The sequence below is a fragment of the Cottoperca gobio genome, chromosome 8 (assembly GCF_900634415.1).
Source record: "Cottoperca gobio chromosome 8, fCotGob3.1, whole genome shotgun sequence".
Lineage (NCBI taxonomy): Eukaryota > Metazoa > Chordata > Actinopteri > Perciformes > Bovichtidae > Cottoperca > Cottoperca gobio.
Window position 1 is genome coordinate 17,316,351 of NC_041362.1, and position 26,218 is coordinate 17,342,568.

The 26,218-nt window shown below is 40.6% G+C and overlaps 1 protein-coding gene across 2 annotated transcripts in view; it reads right to left on the reverse strand.

Moving 5' to 3' along the window:
• Nucleotides 1-16,815: 16,815 nt before the first annotated feature.
• ntn1b (netrin 1b) overlaps nucleotides 16,816-26,218 on the reverse strand; it is a 48,727-nt gene continuing 39,324 nt past the window's right edge. For both annotated transcript variants that reach the window (XM_029438183.1, XM_029438182.1), the window contains exons 6-7: nucleotides 25,570-25,644; nucleotides 16,816-19,983 (exon numbers count right to left, since the gene is read on the reverse strand). In XM_029438183.1, coding sequence (XP_029294043.1) covers nucleotides 19,664-19,983; nucleotides 25,570-25,644 — 395 coding nt within the window. In that variant the 3' untranslated portion in view covers nucleotides 16,816-19,663. The remainder of the gene's footprint in view (nucleotides 19,984-25,569; nucleotides 25,645-26,218) is intronic.

The window sequence follows — 26,218 nt, forward strand, 5'->3', positions numbered from 1 at the left end:
TAAGCTAAGCTAACTGGGTGCTTGTTGTAGCTTCACTGACAGACATAGTAGTGGTATGGATCTTTCCATCTAAGGAATTTCTTTTACCTTTGGGATATTTTTTTAACTTTTGGGATATTTTGATCCCTTAAAACCCAATTTGTTGATGGGATTTTCACAGTTTGTGGCTGCTCACACGCTGCACATTTTGTAAAAGTATTAATATTGATCATAATTTACCGATGTTGTGACCAGTCAGGTTGTTCTCATACACTAGCTATACCTACAAAAAGCAATGCACTGTAATTCGTATATATCCCACAAAATAAATTCTTATATAATCTACGTAATTGTGAACCAGGAAGTGTAGAGCGACAGTATCCAAAACATTGACTTATATGATACATAAGTTTGCCACATCTGTAGTTATTTAAACCAAATCCACAATATTTTGCGAAACCTAACCAAGTTGTTTCATTTGAAGATGGAATTGTATTTTGAAAAGACTGCATACATGCATACAAGCGGAAATTGACACGTTTTGCTGGACATTTGTAGAATAACGCACGATAAATGAGGAATAACATTTTGTAAGATATCATACTAACCGTTGTATGAGAATAGGTTGCACCAGTAAGTCTAACATCAAGTGTTACACACCAGGTAGTAAAGGGGGAATCTTTTGAGATTTGACATTCATGAGTCAAAGGTTTTACATTTGCATTGCAGCCACTCTGGAAACCAAAGCCAGACGTGCTAAAAGTTATAGGGCTACCTCGTCAACATAAAGGGTTTTTCAAACACTAAATCTCAACATAGGTCAGCGCTCTGTTTTCCTACATTTCTGTCTCGCACTCGACCCAGAACTGTCTGGTAGCTTCTCAGAGCCTCATGGATGGACAAGAGCAAAGAGGAAAAAATGGCGATAGAAAAAGTGATTGTGAAATGTGGGAGCGAAGAGTGTTTGGCAGGGCTCATCTTGTTTGCTCAGTAAACCCCCGAGGCCTGTGTTTTTTCGCTGAGGGAAATGCCCTCATTGTTGGGCCCGGAGACCGTGGTTACGGGCCAGCCCGGGGCCCAGCCAGGCAGGTTGGGACAAACAACAAGATGAAGGTCAGCTAATATAGCAGTTAATTCCACTTCCTGGTCCCCATGACACCCAGGCAGGGTTTATTTGAAGATCCCAGACCCTGAAGTCACTCTGCACTTTGTTTAGTCCATGAGTATTTTTGTTCTGAGCCAACACTTTCAGATATTAATGTATTCAGATGAGAAAGAAGGGAGGGCGGAGGAGAAAAAGGAAACGGGGGATACAGCAGAGCAGTGGGAAGGAAAATTCCAGATTTCCACACGCCTCTCAGTCTCTTTTCAATATTTTGTCTAATAAATGTTACATCTATCTAGAATAATCATTTTCAAATCCTTGAAGATTAATCATACATTTTCACATAAATAAAAACAAATCATCAAAAATATTCTTAGATACTTAAGACTTCAGTCCAGGTCAATTTTACAAATAGAGTGCGTTTCCCATGGCTACTTCACAGTAAAAGTATGTGACTACTTCACAGTAAAAGTCTGTGACTACTTCACAGAAAAAGTCTGTGACCACTTCACAGTAAGTCTAAGACTACTTCACAGTAGGTCTGTGATTACTTCACAGTAAGTCTGTGACTACTTCACAGTAAAAGTCTGTGACTATTTCACACTAAGTCTGTGACTACTTCACAGTAAAGGTCTGTGGCTATTTCACAGTAAGTCTTTAACTACTTCATAGTAAAAGTCTGTGGCTACTTCATAGTAAGTCTGTGACTACTTCACAGTAAAAGTCTGTGACTACTTCACAGTAAGTCTGTGACTACTTCACAGTAAGTCTGTAACGACTTAACAGTAAGTCTGACTACTTCACAGTAAGTCTGTGACTATTTCACAGTAAAAGTCTGTGACTACTTCACAGTAAGTTTGTGACTACTTCACAGTAAAAGTGTGACTACTTCACAGTAAGTCTGTGACTACTTCACAGTAGGTCAGTAACTACTTCACAGTAGGTCTGTAACTACTTCACAGTAAGTCTGTGTCTACTTCACAGTAAAAGTCTGTGACTACGTCACAGAAAAAGTCTGTGACTGCTTCACAGTAAAAGTCTGTGACTACTTCAAAGTAAAAGTCTGTGGCTACTTTACAGTAAAGGTCTGTGCCTACTTCACAGTAAGTCTGTGACTACTTCACAGTAAAAGTCTGTGGCTACTTCACATTAAGTCTGTGACTACTTCACAGTAAAAGTCTGTGACTACTTCACAGTAAGTCTGTGACTACTGCACAGTAAGTCTGTAACTAATTCACAGTAAGTCTGTGACTACTTCACAGTAAAAGTCTGTGACTACTTCACAGAAAAAGTCTGTGCCTACTTCACAGTAAGTCTGTGACTACTTCACAGTAAAAGTATGTGGCTACTTCACAGTAAGTCTTTAACTACTTCACAGTAAAAGTCTGTGGCTACTTCATAGTAAGTCTGTGACTACTTCACAGTAAAAGTCTGTGACTACTTCACAGTAAGTATGTAACTAATTCACAGTAAGTCTGTGACTACTTCACAGTAGGTCTGTAACTACTTCACAGTAAGTCTGTAACTAATTCACACTAAGTCTGTGACTACTTCACAGTAAGTCTGTGACTACTTCCCAGTAAGTCTGTGACTACTTCCCAGTAAGTCTGTGACTACCTCACAGTAAAGGTCTGTGACTAATTCACAGTAAAAGTCTGTGACTACTTCACAGTAAAGGTCTATGGCTACTTCACAGTAAGTCTTTAACTACTTCACAGTAAAAGTCTGTGGCTACTTCATAGTAAGTCTGTGACTACTTCACAGTAAAAGTCTGTGACTACTTCACAGTAAGTCTGTAACTAATTCACAGTAAGTCTGTGACTACTTCACAGTAGGTCTGTAACTACTTCACAGTAAGTCTGTAACTAATTCACACTAAGTCTGTGACTACTTCACAGTAAGTCTGTGACTACTTCCCAGTAAGTCTGTGACTACCTCACAGTAAAGGTTTGTGACTAATTCACAGTAAAAGTCTGTGACTACTTCACAGTAAAGGTCTATGGCTACTTCACAGTAAGTCTTTAACTACTTCACAGTAAAAGTCTGTGGCTACTTCATAGTAAGTCTGTGACTACTTCACAGTAAAAGTCTGTGACTACTTCACAGTAAGTCTGTAACTAATTCACAGTAAGTCTGTGACTACTTCACAGTAAGTCTGTGACTACTTCACAGTAAAAGTCTGTGACTACTTCACAGAAAAAGTCTGTGGCTACTTTACAGTAAAAGTCTATGCCTACTTCAAAGTAAGTCTGTAACTAATTCACAGTAAGTCTGTGACTACTTCACAGTAAGTCTGTAACTACTTCACAGTAAGTCTGTGACTATTTCACAGTAAAAGTCTGACTACTTCACAGTAAGTTTGTGACAACTTCACAGTAAAAGTCTGTGACTACTTCACAGTAAGTCTGTGACTACTTCACAGTAGGTCTGTAACTACTTCACAGTAAGTCTGTGACTACTTCACAGTAAAGGTCTGTGACTACTTCACAGTAAGTTTGTGACAACTTCACAGTAAAAGTCTGTGACTACTTCACAGTAAGTCTGTGACTACTTCACAGTAGGTCTGTAACTACTTCACAGTAAGTCTGTGACTACTTCACAGTAAAGGTCTGTGACTACTTCACAGTAAGTCTGTGACTACTTCACAGTAGGTCTGTAACTACTTCACAGTAGGTCTGTGACTACTTCACAGTAAAAGTCTTTGACTGCTTCACAGAAAAAGTCTGTGACTGCTTCACAGTAAAAGTCTGTGACTACTTCACAGTAAAAGTCTGTGGCTACTTCACAGTGAGTCTGTGACTACTTCACAGTAAAAGTCTGTGCCTACTTCACCATAAGTCTGTGCCTACTTCACAGTAAAGGTCTGTGACTACTTCGCAGTAAAGGTCTGTGACTACTTCACAGTAAAGGTCTGTGACTACTTCACAGTAAAAGTCTGTGACTACTTCACAGTAAATGTCTATGGCTACTTCACAGTAAGTCTTTAACTACTTCACAGTAAAAGTCTGTGGCTACTTCATAGTAAGTCTGTAACTACTTCACAGTAAGTCTAAGACTACTTCACAGTAGGTCTGTAACTACTTCACAGTAAGTCTGTAACTAATTCACACTAAGTCTGTGACTACTTCACAGTAAAGGTCTGTGACTACTTCACAGTAAAGGTCTGTGACTACTTCACATTAAAAGTCTGTGACTACTTCACAGTAAAGGTCTATGGCTACTTCACAGTAAGTCTTTAACTACTTCACAGTAAAAGTCTGTGGCTACTTCATAGTAAGTCTGTAACTACTTCACAGTAAGTCTAAGACTACTTCACAGTAGGTCTGTAACTACTTCACAGTAAGTCTGTAACTAATTCACACTAAGTCTGTGACTACTTCACAGTAAGTCTGTGACTACTTCCCAGTAAGTCTGTGACTACCTCACAGTAAAGGTTTGTGACTAATTCACAGTAAAGGTCTGTGACTACTTCACAGTAAAGGTCTATGGCTACTTCACAGTAAGTCTTTAACTACTTCACAGTAAAAGTCTGTGGCTACTTCATAGTAAGTCTGTGACTACTTCACAGTAAAAGTCTGTGACCACTTCACAGTAAGTCTGTAACTAATTCACAGTAAGTCTGTGACTACTTCACAGTAAGTCTGTGACTACTTCACAGTAAGTCTGTAACTAATTCACGGTAAGTCTGTGACTACTTCACAGTAAAAGTCTGTGACTACTTCACAGAAAAAGTCTGTGGCTACTTTACAGTAAAAGTCTATGCCTACTTCAAAGTAATTCTGTAACTAATTCACAGTAAGTCTGTGACTACTTCACAGTAAGTCTGTATCTACTTCACAGTAAGTCTGTGACTACTTCACAGTAAGTCTGTGACTATTTCACAGTAAAAGTCTGACTACTTCACAGTAAGTTTGTGACGACTTCACAGTAAAAGTCTGTGACTACTTCACAGTAAGTCTGTGACTACTTCACAGTAGGTCTGTAACTACTTCACAGTAAGTCTGTGACTATTTCACAGTAAAGGTCTGTGACTAGTTCACAGTAAGTCTGTGACTACTTCACAGTAGGTCTGTAACTACTTCACAGTAAGTCTGTGACTACTTCACAGTAAAAGTCTTTGACTGCTTCACAGAAAAAGTCTGTGACTGCTTCACAGTAAAAGTCTGTGACTACTTCACAGTAAAAGTCTGTGGCTACTTCACAGTGAGTCTGTGACTACTTCACAGTAAAAGTCTGTGCCTACTTCACCATAAGTCTGTGCCTACTTTACAGTAAAGGTCTGTGACTACTTCGCAGTAAAGGTCTGTGACTACTTCACAGTAAAAGTCTGTGAATACTTCACAGAAAAAGTCTGTGACTACTTCACAGTAAAAGTCTGTGACTACTTCACAGTAAATGTCTGTGGCTACTTTACAGTAAGTCTGTGACTACTTCACAGTAAAAGTCTTGACTACTTCACAGTAAGTCTGTGACTACTTCACAGTAAAAATATGTGGCTACTTCACAGTAAGTCTTTAACTACTTCACAGTAAAAGTCTGTGACTACTTCACAGTAAGTCTGTGACTACTTCACAGTAAGTCTGTAACTAATTCACAGTAAGTCTGTGACTACTTCACAGTAAAAGTCTGTGAATACTTCACAGAAAAAGTCTGTGACTGCTTCACAGTAAGTCTGCGACTACTTCCCAGTAAGTCTGTGACTACTTCACAGTAAGTCTGTGACTACCTAACAGTAAAGGTTTGTGACTACTTCACAGTAAAAGTCTGTGACTATTTCACAATAAAGGTCTATGGCTACTTCACAGTAAGTCTTTAACTACTTCACAGTAAAAGTCTGTGGCTACTTCATAGTAAGTCTGTGACTACTTCACAGTAAAAGTCTGTGACTACTTCACAGTAAGTCTGTAACTAATTCACAGTAAGTCTGTGACTACTTCACAGTAAGTCTGTGACTACTTCACAGTAAAGGTCTGTGACTACTTCACAGTAAAAGTCTGTGGCTACTTTACAGTAAAAGTCTATGCCTACTTCAAAGTAAGTCTGTAACTAATTCACAGTGAGTCTGTGACTACTTCACAGTAAGTCTGTAACTACTTCACAGTAAGTCTGTGACTAATTCACAGTAAGTCTGTGACTATTTCACAGTAAAAGTCTGTAACTAATTCACAGTAAGTCTGTGACTAATTCACAGTAAAAGTCTGTGAATACTTCACAGAAAAAGTCTGTGACTGCTTCACAGTAAAAGTCTGTGACTACTTCACAGTAAATGTCTGTGGCTACTTTACAGTAAGTCTGTGACTACTTCACAGTAAAAGTCTGTGACTACTTCACAGTAAGTCTGTGACTACTTCACAGTAAAAATATGTGGCTACTTCACAGTAAGTCTTTAACTACTTCACAGTAAAAGTCTGTGACTACTTCACAGTAAGTCTGTGACTACTTCAAAGTAAGTCTGTAACTAATTCACAGTAAGTCTGTGACTACTTCAAAGTAAGTCTGTAACTAATTCACAGTAAGTCTGCGACTACTTCACAGTAAAAGTATGTGGCTACTTCACAGTAAGTCTTTAACTACTTCACAGTAAAAGTCTGTGATTACTTCACAGTAAGTCTGTGACTACTTCAAAGTAACTCTGTAACTAATTCACAGTAAGTCTGTGACTACTTCACAGTAAGTCTGTAACTACTTCACAGTAAGTCTATGACTACTTCACAGTAAGTCTGTGACTATTTCACAGTAAAAAAGTCTGACTACTTCACAGTAAGTTTGTGATGACTTCACAGTAAAAGTCTGTGACTACTTCACAGTAAGTCTGTGACTACTTCACAGTAGGTCTGTAACTACTTCACAGTAGGTCTGTAACTACTTCACAGTAAGTCTGTGACTACTTCACAGTAAAAGTCTTTGACTGCTTCACAGTAAAGGTCTGTGACTACTTCACAGTAAAAGTCTGTGGCTACTTCACAGTGAGTCTGTGACTACTTCATAGTAAAAGTCTGTGCCTACTTTACCATAAGTCTGTGACTACTTCACAGTAAAGGTCTGTGACTACTTCACAGTAAAGGTCTGTGACTACTTCACAGTAAAAGTCTGTGACTACTTCACAGTAAGTCTGTGCGGACTACTTCACAGTAAGTCTGTAACTAATTCACACTAAGTCTGTGACTACTTCACAGTAAGTATGTGACTACTTCCCAGTAAGTCTGTGACTACCTCACAGTAAAGGTTTGTGACTACTTCACAGTAAGTCTGTGACTACTTCACAGAAAATGTCTGTGACTACTTCACAGAAAAGGTCTGTGACTACTTCACAGTAAGTCTGTGACTTCTTCACAGTAAGTCTGTGCGGACTACTTCACAGTAAGTCTGTGCAGACTACTTCACAGTAAGTCTGTGCGGACTACTTCACAGTAAGTCTGTGCAGACTACGTCACAGTAAGGTCTGTGCGGACTACTTCACAGTAAGTCTGTGCAGACTACTTCACAGTAAGTCTGTGAGACTACTTCACAGTAGTCTGTGCGGACTACTTCACAGTAAGTCTGTAACTAATTCACAGTAAGTCTGTGCTGACTACTTCACAGTAAGTCTGTAACTAATTCACACTAAGTCTGTGACTACTTCACAGTAAAAGTCTGTGACTACTTCACAGTAAGTCTGTGACTACTTCACAGTAAGTCTGTGCGGACTACTTCACAGTAAGTCTGTAACTAATTCACAGTAAGTCTGTGCGGACTACTTCACAGTAAGTCTGTGACTACTTCACAGTAAGTCTGTGACTACCTCACAGTAAAGGTTTGTGACTACTTCACAGTAAGTCTGTGACTACTTCACAGTAAAAGTTTGTGACTACTTCACAGTAAGTTTGTGACTACTTCACAGAAAAAGTCTGTGACTACTTCACAGAAAAAGTCTGTGACTACTTCACAGTAAGTCTGTGACTAATTCACAGTAAGTCTGTGCGGACTACTTCACAGTAAGTCTGTGACTACCTCACAGTCAAGGTTTGTGACTACTTCACAGTAAGTCTGTGACTACCTCACAGTAAAGGTTTGTGACTACTTCACAGTAAGTCTGTGACTACTTCACAGTAAAAGTTTGTGACTACTTCACAGTAAGTTTGTGACTACTTCACAGAAAAAGTCTGTGACTACTTCACAGAAAAAGTCTGTGACTACTTCACCGTAAGTCTGTGACTACTTCACAGTAGGTCTGTAACTACTTCACAGTAAGTCTGTGACTGCTTCACAGTAAAAGTCTGTGACTACTTCACAGTAAAAGTCTGTGGCAACTTTAGAGTAAAAGTCTGTGCCTACTTCACAGTAAGTCTGTGACTACTTCACAGTAAATGTCTATGGCTACTTCACAGTAAGTCTGTGACTACTTCACATTAAAAGTCTGTGCCTACTTAACAGTAAATCTGTGACTACTTCACAATAAGTCTGTGCCTACTTAACAGTAAGTCTGTGACTACTTCACAATAAGTCTGTGACTACTTAACAGTCAAGGTCTGTGACTACTTCACAGTAAAAGTCTGTGACTACTTCACAGTAAAGGTCTGTGGCTACTTCACAGTAAGTCTGTGACTACTTCACAGTAAAGGTCTGTGGCTACTTCACAGTAAGTCTTTAACTACTTCACAGTAAAAGTCTGTGGCTACTTCATAGTAAGTCTGTGACTACTTCACAGTAAAATTCTGTGCCTACTTCACAGTAAGTCTGTGACTACTTCACAGTAAAAGTCTGTGACTACTTCACAGTAAAAGTCCCCCTGGTTGAATGATTTTAATGTGAACTAGCAGCAGTAGGAAATGTTGAATTTGCATTAGCAGTGATATTACATTACATTACAGGTCATTAGCAGACGCTCTTATCCAGAGCGACTTACAATGAACTAAGTACAGGGAGAGTCTCCCAGGAGCAACTCAAGGTTAAGTACCTTGCTCAGGGGTACAATGTCGGCAGCCCTGGTATTGAGTAGGCCATCGCCACCCCACGATGTGACTGCAGAGGGTGAACAGTAAACGGTGAGGCTGATATCAATGAGGTTAAATTACAAACAGTACATTCTGCATTGTTCATGATAAATAGGCAATTTGAATCCATCGCGGAAATGGTGAACTCCGCCATTATCAATAAAGAATACTGTAAAGAGAAATAATCCCTGAATGTAGGGCTATTGCTGGACAAAAAATCAACCCATAAACAGTGTCAAAAACCGTAGTTGATTTAATATAAAGTACATCTTAAGTATTGTGACTTTGAAGTCACATTTAAACAGCACGTGAGATGTTGAATTATTTTAATGTCTTTTAAACTTTGTTTGGTGTCCTCTTGTCCCCGTTAAAGCCTGGAGGGTGAAAACAGGGCGCTACTGTGAGCCAGCTGAAGGACTCTCCTTGCGACACGGACTACAATGAGATCCATCCACTCGGCGTCCTCTGGACCCAGGGGGCATGAATGGACATTTTAAAGAGCTATTTTATGAGCTGATGGTCTTACTGATCGTTTAACTTGGACCTTGAGAAAGCGGTGGCGGGTGGGATTGGTGTAAAATATAGTACACACCATCCAAAAGCCAAGTGGCTTAATCCTGTATGGAAATGGTAATGAGAAAAAAAGAGGACTAACTCTCTGTGTGCGCTCTCCTATCCAGGATGGGATCGAGGCCTCTCTAGTGGGGCTTCTCCAGGATGCATAAGAAGAGCCTTTGTGCTCCAATCTAGTAAGCCAAAAATACAGCTTTTGAACCATGTGCATTGCAAGAAAGAAAGAAATGGAGAGGCAGTTTGGGAGAGAGTGAATGAGTGATTGAAGAGGTGGGGGGGGTTGAGAGGGCTATGAAGGTGTCAAAAGCAGATTTGGAGTCCGAGTTGTGTGTCTGTGTGTGGACATACATGTTTTTTTCAGGGTGTGTTTTTGCCTCGGTACCCATGTGTGTGTGGTGGTGGTAACACAGTGGGCTGATATCCAGTACCTCTTTAGGCCCTCCTTCCATCTCCAAAGGTGCTTCACTCTTTGTTTCATGGAGCCCCATTTCCCCATTCTGCTGAAGCCTGACTGTGAATGAAGGCTGGGAAGCAAAAAGAGTAGCCATCGATGAATGCAACATGGCGCTTGAAAAGGAAGTGGAAAATGCAGCACACCACCTGGTTGTGTGTATAGATTGCAGTCAAATAGGTGAAAAACATTAAGCAAGAAAAGAAGGGAAGCGTGATGGTGTCTCGTATTATGTCCACAAGGCGAGCAAAATTCCTCAGGTGTGTTATGATAGTATTGATCAGCGGTGTGGACTCGAGTCAGACTTGAGTCACAAATTTGATGACTTTAGACTCGACTTGACAAAATCAAAAAAGACTTTAACGCCAAGGACTTGTGACTTTGCTCTGACTTGAGCCTTAGACTTGAACAACTTGAAACCTTCCCCCAAGCCCAACAAATGTAATTAACTTCCCTAAATTTCCTGAATCAACTTTAGTTCCCTGCAAGGCAACACTTAATTCCCCGAAAGAAGACTTAAAACTCAAAGTTTAGGACCTGGGTCTTGACTTGGGACTTGCTAAACGATGACTTGGACCCCCTCTGGTATTTATAGTTTAATTGAAATTTTCTCTATATTTGTAAATGATATGATTGTTTTTCCATCCTCACGAGAGACAAGGTAAGCAGGGCTTGGGAATACATTCAGTCAGCTGAGAGAACACAGTGTTATATTGTTCTCTGTTTAGTCGGGTGCTTAGGAGCAAACAAAACGGCATCTGTGGCTCAGCTCTAGTTTTACGGAGGGTTAAGAAGAAGGAGCACGGGGCCAAGTGGGTTTCAGAAAAACAAAAGAGCGTGATTGCATATATTTTCCAACTAATGTGGTGGTAGTAGAGATCTCATGCGTAAAATCAAGCTTAAAATATGACCGGACTTGATTGAAATGATTGAACCTCCCTGACTAAAATGAAATGTGGTCTTGTGAAGTAAAGTTAGATGACGTCCTTCTTTGACGGTCGCTTCCCCGGGGGTGCGGCGCTCATCTGTCAACAGAGATTAGAAAAGGTCCGTAGCTGCTGGGTAATGCAAATCAGTCTCTGTGATCCTCTCTGGTGTTCCTCCTTCATCCCAAACAGCTAATCCATTTAAGTATCACGGGCCTCTCAACTCTCCCCAAACTCATTTGGGTAGATCGCAATAATTAGTTTTCTCCCTCCTCGTGTAATAAAACACCAATCAGTCATTAAAACATTGTTCATTTACACTGAAGTTAATGAATGCCTTGTCAATACACTGTAATTACCTGCTAATTAGATTGTTATTGGACTTACTGAATACCTCCTTTTCCCCCCCTATTGAAGGCTATCGGGCCTGTTGATGATGAGGATGTGTGAATGGGATTAGGATGCCTGTGATGCTTCCTGTCCCACCACGGTGGTCATTTTTACCTCCCTCAAGGAGGTTATGTTTTCGGCTTGATTAGTCTGTCTGTCAGTAAAATTACGGAAAAACTACTGGCTTGATTTTCATGAAACTTGGTGGAAGGGTGTAGCATGGGCCAAGAAATTAACTTTTGGAACGGATACGCACGTTATGTTTCACTTTAGTTAACATTGCAAGATAGGGCATTCATGAAGTGTCAAAATGAGTGGAAGTATTAGTTCCCAACTGGGATAAATCACTTGAACGCCCCCTCAACAACTGGGAAACATCTATCAACGTGTTGTTTAAATGCTTTGAGCTATAAAATATAACACATGTTGTTTGTAGCGTCTATGTTGTTTCCACATTACACCTCAAGGCTCATGAACACACAGAAATCAGAAAAAACATAGATATAAAACAATAGATATGACATAACGTTATAACTCATGGGATAATCGTCGGCCTTCTTACCTCAGTATTGTTTACAGTTGGAACCTATGGGCAGCAACTAACAGTTTTACCAAAAGGACCAAAGAGACCAGAGAGGCTGGCATCACTTTCCACACCTCGGTACAGAGTAGATGAGACATTTATTTATTTACTTATGGGTCAACTAAAACTACAACAGGTTAGTGAACTTATTGCTAACACAGTCTAGTAGTAGTTTGCTGTACAGTCTGCGCACTGAGACAAATGTGTAGTTTGTGATATTGGGCTATATAAATAGATTTGATTTGCTAACAGCAATGATCTGTTAGCTCAACAGATAAGTTAACCATCAAATATAGTTTTAATGTTAACTATGCTAACTTAGCTCAAAGGTAATGGTAATGTAAACGTTATAACAAAGTTATTAATATTAACATCTGACCGCTAAGCAGCTGATTCAATGTCAATAAAGTGTCAAAGTTTCAGATTGACCTGAAAAACAACGGAAAACACTTCCCAACACCATCCGAGGATCACGTGAATGCACCATCAGCCTTGGTGGAGGTCTGCAATATCCAAGTGCCATTTGTAGTTCTCAAAAGATTTTTAAGAAGAGCCGTAGAGCTGTCGATACTTTTACATTTTTTGACAAAACTTGTGCAGTGAGAAATAAAACAAATTTCAATCCACAGAGAAGGACATTTGATAACTAAACCTACAGGTGAAGAAAGATTGTGAAGTAGTGCTTTTGAAAATTGGTTTAGTGATTTGGGACTACTTGGGTCAAAGGACCTTGGAGCATACTATAAGTGTCCACACAGAGTTATTAAACGCATGGAAGTCACATAATCCCTGATGTGATGTTGTTTCAACATTGCAGACAGCCGCAGCGGTCTCGTAACACCGCTTACCTTTTAGGGAAAAACAAGGGGGTAAGGAACAAATAAGGAAAAGGCAATAAATTCCGATCCTCCGAATGTTTTTGTGCGCTCAATCTGACAAAGAAATCAGGGTCTTTTTCCATCCTGTCCTCATCAGCAGACATATAGAATATATGTCATGGGAGTTCAAGCCATTTCACTCAACCGCTTGTTGTTTCCATTTCCTGGCAGCTGTCAGCACACAGTCAGAGGGCAGAGGGCCACCCTGCCACCACAGCTAGGACAACCTTAGCGTGTCGCATCATCAGCGCCGCCCTGCCTGACTTTGTTTTCCGAGGAGTACTCTCTCCGTTAACAGGGAGACAATGGCAGCGGTGTGACCGGGGGGATTCATCTGTATGGAAAGTTCCAAGTTGTTGCTGCTGATGGAAACCTGACCCCTGCATTGAAGCCACTTTGCGTAGTCTGAAGGCCAAGGCTTTGGTCACATTGTGTCTGTGTGTTTGTTGTTCCAGCTTCATCTTTGCACATACTGAGAGGGAAGTTCACACACACCCAGATCTCTTTTCAACTCTCCCATCCCACCCAAAATCATGAGAGAAATCTCAGTGAGCCTGTGCAACAGTCGGCTTTAATAAGCTGAGGTGAAATGGTTCATGTGTTGTAGGCTGGGAATGACATTGTGATGCCAATGTTAGAGAAGCCACGGAACCTGAACAGGCTCGCTGACATAGACTTCAGAAGCGTGGTGGGGGACCGGGGGGACCACGTCCTGGATAACTTTTAAAGTCTGAAAAGAAATTGTTTAGTTGGACTTTGTTAAAACTTGTATTTTAAACAAGCCATACACAGACAATACTGGAAGCCATCACCCACTCCCAGCGACTGCTGCGATGCTATTTGACGTTCACATGCATTGTTAATCAACGACGTTGTTTTGGAACCATGAACAGCACTGTTTGTTTTGTGTATAGGGTGCGTGTGTAGGTCTGTAGAACTGAAACGTAGTGAAGGAGATCGATAGACAAATGGAAAGATTTAATTTATTCGATTTCTTATCCTGCTTGCTTTTTGTGGTTAGAGAGAGAGAGCGCGCTGCAAGCCGCAACCAACTGTTTCTACGGACTCCTACAAGCATTTTACAGACAATTGTTCATATATGTTCTTATATGGCAGTTCTGATTTAATATATTATTTTATGAAAATAAATTCCTCCCTGTGCAATTTTTTAACAGAGCCCCAAGTATCAACACCTGGGTGTGGACATAAGGTGTTCTGTAACTACTCAATACTCATACATCAGCAATGTAATGTCTGTTTCAATGCCTATGCCCCCCACCCCCTCCGCGTGGCCCCTTGTTCAGATGCATTCTAAACATACCTCCATCCACTGGTCTCTCCATCCCTCACTTTCTCTCCTCCATCTAATGGTTAGAGCGGTTTTATGGGTAGTAATCCTGCTGGCCTTTATATTAATGGAGAACACAGCTTAAACTTTCAGCAGGGTCTGTGTAATTGGTTGGCCCCTTTGGAGTATTTTGTGCCGGGCATTGCGGGAGCAGTATATCAATACCCTGTCCTCAAGCCAAGACAGATGGACTCTCATTTGGAGCAGGTTCAGAATCGTGTGTTTCTGTGTAAAACTCCCACAGGAATAAGTTAAGGGGTCTCCACCGATGCCAAAGCCTCCCAGCTTCAACAATAACATCTGCGGTTTGGATTAGACGCATTGGTGATATCACCCGTTTAGTAATATGCCTGCGTTATAGCAATCTTACAGCCAGTCCTTATTGTCTTCAAAGTTTATTGAGGCACAGGATCCAACACGAATGATGATCTGCGCTGCAGGACATGGTCGAAGTTCTTTGGCAGAAGACAATGTTTTAATTCATTTTACTTCATTTACTTGTTTAACTATTGGCTTCACATTTTTTATGTCACACTGACAAGTTCTCGTTAAAGGATTCACATATTTTGTGGTTGGAAAAGTAAATATCAACATTAAAATGGGATAATAAAAGTAAAAGAAGAAGTAAAAGTATTTTTCTTTCTCATTCACAAAAAAATCCTGTTAGTTTGGAAATGTGTTTAAAAAGATTTCCTTCTTTCCACAGTCTTACATTATTGTTACGTTATTGTTACATATTTGTTACATTATTGTTACATTATTGTTACATTGTGCGTAAAAATGCTCCTTTAGCCCGCTGAGCTCTTTATCTCTCCTGCACTTTGTGTTTCAGCAGATAAAATGTTATAAAGATCAAAAACTACAGTTTAAATATTTTTTAGATACGGAGAATCAATAAAATACTTGCTTAGTTCCCATGGCTACAAGGGGAGAAGGGAATAAGGTGGTAACACATTTGCATTTGGGGGGCGACCAGAATTAAATTACACTGTTAGTTATTTTTTAATTTCCCCGGTAAATAATAAATAATTACAGGGTACAAACGGGACCAGCATGATGATTCACAACAGCTCCTGTATGTCAGGAAAATAAATGAAACATTATGTGGCACTTTCACTTAGTAAAAAAACCCTTTTATTATAAACTTAAACACACCTGTAACCACACGATAATTACAGTATTATCCGGCTCACACTGTTGTCGTAATGCCCATAACCTCGTCTGTAGTTCCTGTTACATATTTTTCTAAGAACTGACATATCATTTGTTGAATTTATGAATAGCTGGCTACAGTATTCTTTGGTTGTGAGTGAAAGTTTATGTACAGTATTTGGTTCTTTAATTGTTTATGATCTGATTATATGACAAGGCATAACAACGAATGTAGTTACTTCTGTGATATCAGTTTTGATTGTTAGGTGGATCTGGGATTGAACCCCAAAACTACATTACTGTTCCCAATATATTTTCTCATCATTTTAAAAACATGAATGTAACTGTTTTATGGCTATTGCAAAAAAAAAAAAAACATACCCTTATTTATTTTTCTTTCTCAGAAAACATCAATAATGTAAACAAAACTACATTAACACTCGAGCTGCAACGAGTGGTCGACTAATTAATAAATTGGTGGACAGAAAAATTCAAAAACTATTTTATTAATTGATAAATTGATAATTATTCAGGCACAAATGGCAGAAAATGCTGTTTTCAACGTCTCAAATATGGAAATGTTCTGCTTTTCTCTGGTCTGTATCTTTGGACTGACAAACAAGACATTTAGAGACATCCGTTTGGACTTTGAGAAACTTGGATGGACATGTTTCTTTATTTTCTGACATTTTTAGACCAAACGATCAATGAATTCATCTAACAAATAATTGGCATATTAATCGACAAAGAAAATAATTGTTTGTTGAAGCTCTAATTGAAACTCTAACTAACATTGATATTACTTAATTATTTATTTTTTCCTTTGTCAATGTGTCATTTTTAAATAAATTATACCATAAGGAATTTTGTTGCAATATCAGCTGTTAACTTATTTCGACCATTTTTCTTTCCTTGTTACTCAGTAATAATGTTACTGCACCCAGTGATGGATAAATAGGTACTGGGTAATTAAATTAAAAGAATATATATTTATCCCTTTTAGTCACCTTTATTCCCCAACCTCTTGTCTCCTGACCTTGTACATAGTATATACATACCCAATAAGTATTGTGTTAATACCCTTTATATACTAAATAATTATACTGGAATTTGTGGGCTGTGATCTAAAAGGCTGCACAACATGTCCTGCAGTATATGTGTGTGGGCTTTACTGTAGGTCATTATTTCATTTGAGTATTTATAATGTTGTTATGTCATACGCTGTTGGCTTCTCCCATGACAAACAATTACTTACTTGCTACTACTTATTAACTGATAAAACGTGAAGTAAAAAGTACCGTACTGAATTTTATTGGAGCATTTTGTTTGAGTAAATCCGATCACAGCACTGTAAATGTCTGCATGTGCTGCACTGCAATGTTGTGAAAATAATTACACTTTTTATTATAGGAAGAGAAAAGAACTAGAAATGTCACTTCAGGTGGAATCATCCTCAATCCGTTTTTTTTACACAGCTTTATTTCAGATGAATTAATTTTCAGTTCTATCAGGCTGTTCAATAGCCAAACACTTATCAATACTTTTCATTACAGCCATCTACAATTCAATGCAAAAAAAGTAAAAAATAAAAACCACAAAAGCCACATTGTTTCATGTGTCATTAAATATATTCATTTGTGATAAACATAATATATTAGTATTACAAGACATTACACAACCATTTGCAATGGACACTGCTAAACAACATTTACAAGCCAATGTATAAACATGAGCAGATAATTATTCAGATATAATATTCATGGAGAGCAGAAGTCTGGTAGGAGTACCTTTCTGCAAACGCCTGCAAAACAAGTGTGTCGGTACAGATGTGTTGGCAGAGACTCTTTAAGTGCGTTGTAGTTTTCAAATACATACAGTATGATGCACAGAGTACTGAGGTGTACCCTTGTATTTATGTGTATGTGTGTTCATGTGTGTGTGGTCTTGCGTATGTGTTTTTGTATTCTATGATTTTGAATATGTCTAAACTGAGTCACAGTGAGACTCGTAGTGTGATCCTCTGGGTGCTCACGTAAACATGAGACGTGGCTCTGACATTCATTTATTTGTCTGTCATTTATCAATTTAAAAACTCTGGTTAAGTTCACATGGAGATAGATCTAGTTAATGTTTAAGAAAAATAATTGGAAAAAGTAATACTATACAGCTATATAACACGGAGACAATCGGTCATGCCTTTTTGTCGAGTACCACGTCTTGATAATGAAATCCAGGCCTCAAAAAGTCTCTTTGAGGTGACGAACATTTGACACACAGTGCTGAACGCACTTTACAATAAACATCTGTGATATTTTATCACTCCACAGGTTATTTTCCCACAACATTGAATACTGTATACAAATTAAATGTGTACATAATTCACAATCATTGTTAGCTATCAGGCAGCTACAGTAATAAGTGAGCATGCATTATGTCAGTGGTATAAGGATTGCTTGATAGGTCGATATTCTCTTTTCTTTAATGAAGTTATTCATCAGTTCTCTCACTTGCAAATATTTGGGACATCCAACTTACATTTTGTCCTTTATACGAGAATAAACAGTCAATTCGTACTTGAGTTGCAGGGCGTTCTCACTCCCAACCCCTCAAATACGGCAGCTTGGTCAGTGTCAGTTTTGCGCATGCAGGGCTTCCTCTAGTGGCCGTATTAATTATGACAGGAGTAAAGGAGGAAGTCAGGTGACGTAGTATAAAGAGCGACAAAGTCCGCGCAGGGAGAAGGTTGGGGTGGATGGATTAGTCAAACAAACACAGGACTTTCATCCGGGAGACCGCTGTTCACATCAATCGATCACGGCCAAAGTTGACTTATTTGAACGTAAGAACGTAAGTTATCCTACGTACATAACTTATGTCACAAACTTAACTTAGGTACATAAACAAACATACACAGGAGACCGTTGTTCAAGTCCTGTTTGAAACCAAAAGTCAGTTATTTTAACGTACGTAAGTTAACGTACATGACGTACTTAACTTACGCACATCACTGAAGTTGCGTAACAAACATACTTATTTTAACTCAAACCATGATCTTTTCCAAAACCTAAGCAAGTAGTGTTTTTGCCTAAACCTAACTGAGTGATAATGTACTTAACTAACGTCACCTACGTAACGTTATCCACGTGTTGAAGTGACGACTGGGGCCCTGAGCAAGCTGCCGTATTTAACGAGTCGTGAGGGAGAACATTTAGGTAGTTGTGACACATTTGAACAGGCTTTGTTACTGTCAAGCAGAAACATCAGTCCATACTGACCAGTCATCAGTGAGGCAAGCAATGTTGAACTATACAGCTTTTTTGCATCATCTGGTACAGTATGGGACTCTTTTTCTTTTTGGATGTCACTCTAAAAATGTGAACATATCTTATATGTTCTTAAACGTTTGACTAGTAAAAATAAGTGCATGGTTGACACATCTACTCTACATCTAGCTGATGCTACGGCATCATCTACTAAAAATAATTATGTATGCATGTATGGTTACTTTACATTGCAGAGGTCACAACCACAACATACTATTGATATACCGATAAGCGCCGAGCAGAGACTTGCTTGTGATGTGAAACACGATCATTATACAGAATGAGCAGAGGATCATTATGGCATTTCTGTTCCCACAACACCAGTTGTTTCACTGAGGTAACACTCGCACATGAGCAGGGAGCTCTCGTGAAAGATGGCACCTAGTGTTTTCCACAGAATAATTTCACAATTTTTCACTTTCAGCTGTTGAAAAGGTTTATCCAAAGTTTGGCAGGTTACAAGAGCAACTTATCATACATGAGTGGAGTCCCTCGATGCCATCAAATATGTCTTTGCTGAACTAGATAACGCTTGACACAGCACAGTGGAAATATATCCTCTTAAAAAAACTAAAGGGTCATACAGTAGATGCATTGCTCTTCAAAACAACTGAATAAGGGACTTTAAAAAACAATGGCATCATGGGTAAAAGAAAGTCAGGGTGTGACATATCTGTAACATTAGGTGCAAACTCTGCAATTACACAACAAAACAAACCTTGAAAGACAAACAGAAACAGAACAACTGTAGAATGAGCTCCTTCACAAAAGTTCCTAAAAAACACTAATCTCTTCGCTCTAACTCAGAGCAGCAGCACTCAGTCCTTCCCCCATCTCTCCTACTTTTCACCTGTCTTTCTATCTTTTATTCTTCCAGTTTATTTTTTTCATTCACCCTCTTCTCTTCCTTGCATTCATCCCAGTGGAGACGTGTTTTGCCACCACCTCTCCCTCTCTCTTTCTCTCTCCTCTCCAGCAACTTTTAGCACTTTCCCCTCTTGTCACGCTGTTGGAACTTCCTCAGCCGGCGGCCCCACAGGTCCTTCCAAGGGATGAGCAGGCTTCCCTTGTCCGCCACCACGCCGCTCTGCCCCGGGGAATCGTCGTCTGTACCCAGGAGCAAGTACTTCCTCCCAGGCTTGATCTTAGGGCACTTGCAGGCCACGTCCTTGGCACGCACCCACAGCAGCTGGTCCCCGCGGCGGATGCGGTGCTCACCTTGTTTGTAGACAGAAATGATGTTCACGGTGAACTTCCACCACTCGCCTGCCTTGTCTCCTTTTAGAACGTGCACTTGAACAGCTGGTGGAGGAGAAGAAAAAAGCTGGGGTTAAATCACCGACATGGACAAATGGTTCATATCATAAACTAAGTGAATCCCAACCAAGGATACTTGTGTCCCTTGTACCTGTTAGTATACTGTACGTACAAAAATAAACACATTGAGTCAGCTGTAACACCTGAACACCACATGATGCAACAAAAACCTTTCCAATCCAATCTGCAAAATATGCAGATTGGAATGAGTGAATTGTGACTTGATTAGAACTCGAAACATGAGGACTTGTTTTCATACTTGAGGCTTGACTTGGGACTTGAGTGCAAAGACTTGATTTAATCTGGTTAATATTGTTATATAACATCCTATTTAAAATCAATTGAAATGAACACATTTGGAACATGACGTAGTGTTGATGAATGGGTATCAAACAGGGCTGTGGAGTACATCACAAAAAAGGGTTTCAGGAACTGCTGGCATAAACTAACAGCAGACAGATGCCAACACTTTTGTACGACATTGTATTAAAGGTCCAATAAAACCGCCCGTATAAATATGACCCAGAAATCGCTGACTTTGCTGCGTGTCACCGTTGTCTCCCCTCATCGCTGACCTATGACCTTTCCTTGTTGTGCTCCTGAGCATACTCCCTATTACAGCAACAGTTGCCATAGCGCTCCCTGTGTGAGCACAAAGAGCCCGGTGGAGAACTTTGAAAGCACACTTGCATGTGAGGGGCAGAGAAACACTTTTCCTTCAGCTGGCCAGGCTGAGTTTGAGGAAGAAGAGGTGGAATAGAAACCTTTATAGAAAAATGGCACATCTGCTAACGATATAACTTCTGTAACAAAGCCTTTACAATTGGTCTATCAGGTGTTAAACTAGACTCTGAACACCAGAACATTGACAACCTCAGGCTAAACCAAGCTGTACCTGGTAACTATTGGAACAGATATTTCCATACCAGGAAATGAGTAAAGCTCCCTTCGCAGAAGCTCCCCTGCACGGATTCTCTGTCAGATGAAGCAGCTATTACTTCATCGCTGTGATTGCAACAAGAGGCAAGCAGCTCAGCAGCGATGGAGCTAATCTGTGCTTGAAGTGAAGTGTTTTACCCCGTGGGTTTAGCTAGGAATGTGCTATTAACGTGTAAGTGCGTGTGTGTGGGGGTTCACTTAGGATTGTGAGAATTAATCGAATCTGGAGAAGATTGGATGAGATGATGGGAAAACTCAATATGCACTCAAACAATCAGTTTGATATGTAACAATCTTATCACTTTTATCTTTCCCTCCACCAAGGAGGTTATGTTTTCAGTCCACTTTTTTGTCTCTTTGTCAGCAGGTTTACGGAAAATCTACTTGCCCGATTTTCATTAAACGTGGTTCAAGGGTGCAGCATGGGCTAAAAACAACCCATTACATTCTGGAGGCGGATACCCCAAAAAAATGTTTCCCTTTCGTTACATTACGAAAGAAGGCATTGTCGAAGGTCAATGCTCTCCCAGTGCTCTTCTAGTTATCTATTTATCTTCTTTCAATAAATAATTTAACGCTTTAACAATTTGAATATTCAAGCAATGCCTGTGGTTTTTGTTCTACACACAAGGGTCCCACGTTGTGGGGGCATGATTAACAAAATGCTTTTGTAATAATAATATCCAAAGTGCATTTCCTTCTCATTTTGTTCAGAAAGCTAGGTAAGTTAGCCTTTTCTTTGCCTTTCTGGCTGAACATGATCACTTTCAGTGTTCATCAGTTGTCCCCCATGGCTGCCAAGAATTAAGAGAACCGGAGGAGTGGGGTGTTTGAGTATGTGTGTCAATGCATGGTGTGAGCAAATTGCACACAATTTCAGAAGAAAGAAGGTTTGTTGGGCTGAGTAGAGCGAGCTCTCACAGCCCTGCCATTCATTGCAGCTCTCTCCTTCATCCAGACACATAAAGGGTGTGTGAGGAGGGAGCGAGGAGGGGCCACTATTTGTCTTCCCAGCCACAGAAAAAGTTCCAGGAGAATCGGGATGTGTTTCCGACCTCATGAGCTATCCGGGTTCTGCTCCCAGAGCCCCGTCCAACTCCGCAGCGTGAGAATCCACCGGAGATAGCGCTCTCCTCTCCCGGTCGAGGAGACTCGCTTACAGCGTCCATGCCCAGTCTCTCTGTCAGTGTCTGCCTCTTTTTCTTTCTTTGTCAAGTGCGTTCTCAGTCTGTGCCGTGTATTTAAACACACACAAATCCACACACCTTCTGCCCCTTTGGTTTGAGCTAAATAGACACCAGAGAGAGACTGAAAGAGCACAGGGTCAAACGATCTATTACAAAAAGGTGCATGCTGACACTGTTTGGTGAGACAGTGAGGGAGAGGAGATAAGTGTGAGATGATCCTGCGCTCACACAATGGCTGCCAACAGAGCCCCTGTCACAGCCAAACTTCCAGCTGGGTTTATCTTCTTTGGGTAGTGTGCTGCAGCTTGACACCACATGCCACCAACAAGCAAGGGCTAATGAAATTAGAGCTCGCTTAATTACCGCGCTGAGGCCCCTGTCCTCTCTGGTTATCAGCTGAGTGAATGATCAGGGACCTGTTACCCTTGGGTGAGCGCAGAGGGGTGGCCGGGGAGGCTGGGGGGCCCTGCCTTTGAGCACTATCCCGGAGCGTCGGTAAACACGCGGCCCTTTGATTCTTTGTCCTCCCGGTGGCAGGGAGAGGGAGGGTGCGTGTGTGCAGAGGAGGGTGTCAGGCGAGAATATAATCCCTTTGTGTCCTCCGTCTCCGTAGCTACGGCAGTGATGAAAAACAAAAATTGAATAAACAAAACATATTTCTTTCTCTCCGGGGTGGCAATCCGTCATCGTCTGCCTAATTTACCACCTGTTTGTGCCCCGAGGAATGCTCGGTGCCGGCAGAGCGCACAACTGTGTTTAAACATGGGGCCTCTTCCCGTGACCCCCGGGGGCCTGCAGCAGCACTCACACATGGGGGGTTGTGGCCCCCAAAGAACAGAGAAGAGACTCTGAAGCCCCACAAAAGCAAGGCGACAGGCCTGAGAAATGAATTAGGCCGAGGCGGAGGGAATGCATGCTAAGCAATGATGTCTGCCATACTGCCTCAGCACGGCTCAGGCAGAATCATCTGCTTCCAGAAACTTCAGAGAAAAGCAGCAGGCACCGCCCGCTTTGCTTGAATCAGCCTGACTGATTTATGGATGCGGAGCCTGTCTCAGCTCTGATGATTAAGATTTAAATCAGTGGAAATATGAATAATGGCAGCGTTTGGCTTCCCAGCAAAATGGCAACAAACGGCCTGAATTATTGTCTACTCAACTGTAAGGGGGAATCAAATATATTTGGCCAATTATCAGCTGGATGCTGTTTAAGTCTATAAAGATGAGGTTTCAGCAATGATGCTTTTGAATGAGAGACAAGTCTGAAAGAAATCAACATTAGGGCAGCTGGAAGGGTTCTAGCAGAGCTAATGGTGATGAACCTTTTCACAAAGATAAATGTGGGTTTTATTTAGAGAACTCTTATGTGTTTTTAAGGGTTACCATACTTACAAAAACCTGGCTGAGAGGAGACTATATCTTGTATAACATTGGATCTGCCTCAAAGGTTTTCTGATGTCTCTGTGGTTTACAGATGTGGATCCATCAGTTACAGATAAACTATTATATCGTGACGATTAATGGTGCAGAAATTCCAAAGAGCACAGTGAAACATTTGCCATGTAAGTGAAAGTAGAGCTACACAGTGGGATGGTGTAATAAAAAAAGGGTTCTACTATCTGCCTCTGTTTTATCCTCCTGTGTTGGAGTTGCAGGTGTTATACTCTTCTTTGTTGTGGCCTTTGTTTGAAGTATAAGTATCAGTGTCATCAATCATCAAGAAATCCTTCTTGTTCCAAGTTGTTGATTTGTGAGACGCAGCTGTCTTTGCTTTTTTCTGGTCGTACCAACGTTTTAATATATAATTTCAGACCCAGTGATATGATGTTTATTTACCTGGCACTACACTGTTAGCTGCGCCACATTTGACTCATTGACAACATAATGTGATTGCTGTGTGTTTTGGCTTCTCTTATCAGCCCGGGAAAACATCTAAAAGCCAAATGCCTCAAGCTAAGTGGGAAAAAGTGTATCCACCATACTTGTGTGGTCTGTTCCTCTACAGTTCCTTAAGTTCAGACTTCCACACTTTGACTGTTTTATGACTGAGCAGAGAAGAGGTGCTGCAGGGCGACTGAACTGCGAGGAGGTGCAGAGGCTGTTACTCAATACAACACATTTAGTTGGAGTGGATATGTTACGAAATGTTATGCTGTTTTGTTTTTCGGGTGCTTTTCTACGAATGTCCAGCAACACAAGCTATCAGTGCGCCTAACTTGGTTAGGTTCAGGAAAAGATCTTGATTTATGTTAAATCCACTACGGAAGTTAATCAAGTACTCAAGTTATGTAATAGATAAGTAACCTTTGACCCATCCATTCACTCCGACCTCGTCCGTATGCAGACTTTGTCACTTTTATACTACGTCACCTGTCCTGGCTCACGTTTACGTGGGTTACATACAAATTGATTACGTGGGTTATAGGATTCGAAAGTGCGTTACTTCTCACATTACTTTAACACTCTTATTTTACTTTACACATTTTAAGGGCACGGTCACACGTGCGTGAATTCCACCGAATATTTGCCTAAAAGTTCACCAAATTTGCTTCCCCACAGGAGCCAAATGTTTTTTTTCTCCCGACGCTTGCATAGAATGGAAGTGAACCGGATGTGTTCCCGTGCCCTAATCCTCCATCCTGTAGACATGTAAAGGAATAGTTCAACATTTAAGGAAAGATGCCTGTTTGCTCTTTTTCTGAGAGTTAGATGTGAAGATTGATGCCACTCTCATCCCTGTGTGGTAAATATGTAGCTGGAACCAGTACTCAATTAGCTTAGCTTAGCCTTGTTCCTTGCAAAGTTAGCAAACTCTACCTTTCAGATGCTCTAAAGCTCTGTTCTGTTGCCTCTGACCTTCTATACAAGTAGTACAATACAAGTGTTTTGACTGGCATGTCTTTACAGTGTATTTCTATTGTCATATGACTGTACATTTAATTGTGATTTGATTGAGGGGTAAATGCTACCTGCTGATCCATGCTAACAATAATTCCTGGGCATTTGCACGAAGACCCTCAATTGAACGTCTATTTCCTATTCTTGCAGATATTTGACTACAGAAAAAGAGAGAGAGATGTCAATGAAAACACTTGCACTGTGCGATCAGATCAGCATACAAAATGAGCAGCTGACAGAATATTGGCTGGCAGTCATATGCCTTTAAAAGCACATTTTTCCCCATGCAGACTACAAATGTATCCACGTTTTTGAAGATTGTCAGCTTTTTGTGTATGGAAGCCCACAACAGAGGGAAAATATATGTTTTCAGATGAATCTGTATTACCGGACATAGCCTCAGGCTGTGTAAATAAGCTATCACAGAAACAGAACAGCACCAGGGAGTGGATTGGCTTTACTCCGGCTCTGATTAATTGAGACATCTGACCTCTTGAATGCTGGCTGACGTCTGGCAGCACACATTCCTGCATATTGGACTCACTCACCGTAGTCTTTTTTACAGTACTTCTTCATGGTGATCTTCATCTTTCCCTTGGAAGCTTTGCAGTGTGATTCACAATCTAGGGAGAAAAGAGGTGAGATGGAAAGAAAGAGTCAAACTTAGATAGCAAATTTCATCCTACGGTTTATAAAATGCTTCCCTTAACAGGAAAAATGTGTGTCAGCATCACCACGGTCTCCAGCTCGATGACTTTACATGTGGTCCCTTGCGTCACACTATTTGTGGCCCCAGGATCTCCAAGATGCCTTCAAAGTGCCACTGTGAAACGGGTTATAGCTAACACAGATCCTCCTGTGTCTGTCACCACACTCTTACTATACTCCTCCCAACTTTTCCATTCCAGCCTGCTCCTTCGTCAGTGTCCTGGCATGCATTGTGTGAGCTCTGAGGGGCTACATAGGTCACCCCCGCACAAAAGAAGGTCACAGGGGAAAATTAGCTAGTGCCCTACTGAAAATTAGCGTGGACCTTAAGCGTCATCTAATCCACAAAAGGCAAAAAGTGAATACTCAAACACTGGCCGAGGCTAAATGTTCTGTGGCCCCCAGAGAACGAAGCTCACAGACTTGTGATTAATATCTCAACTGTGTCCCCTTCACACCACCTGTACCTGCCAAAGGGCTTTTTATCGA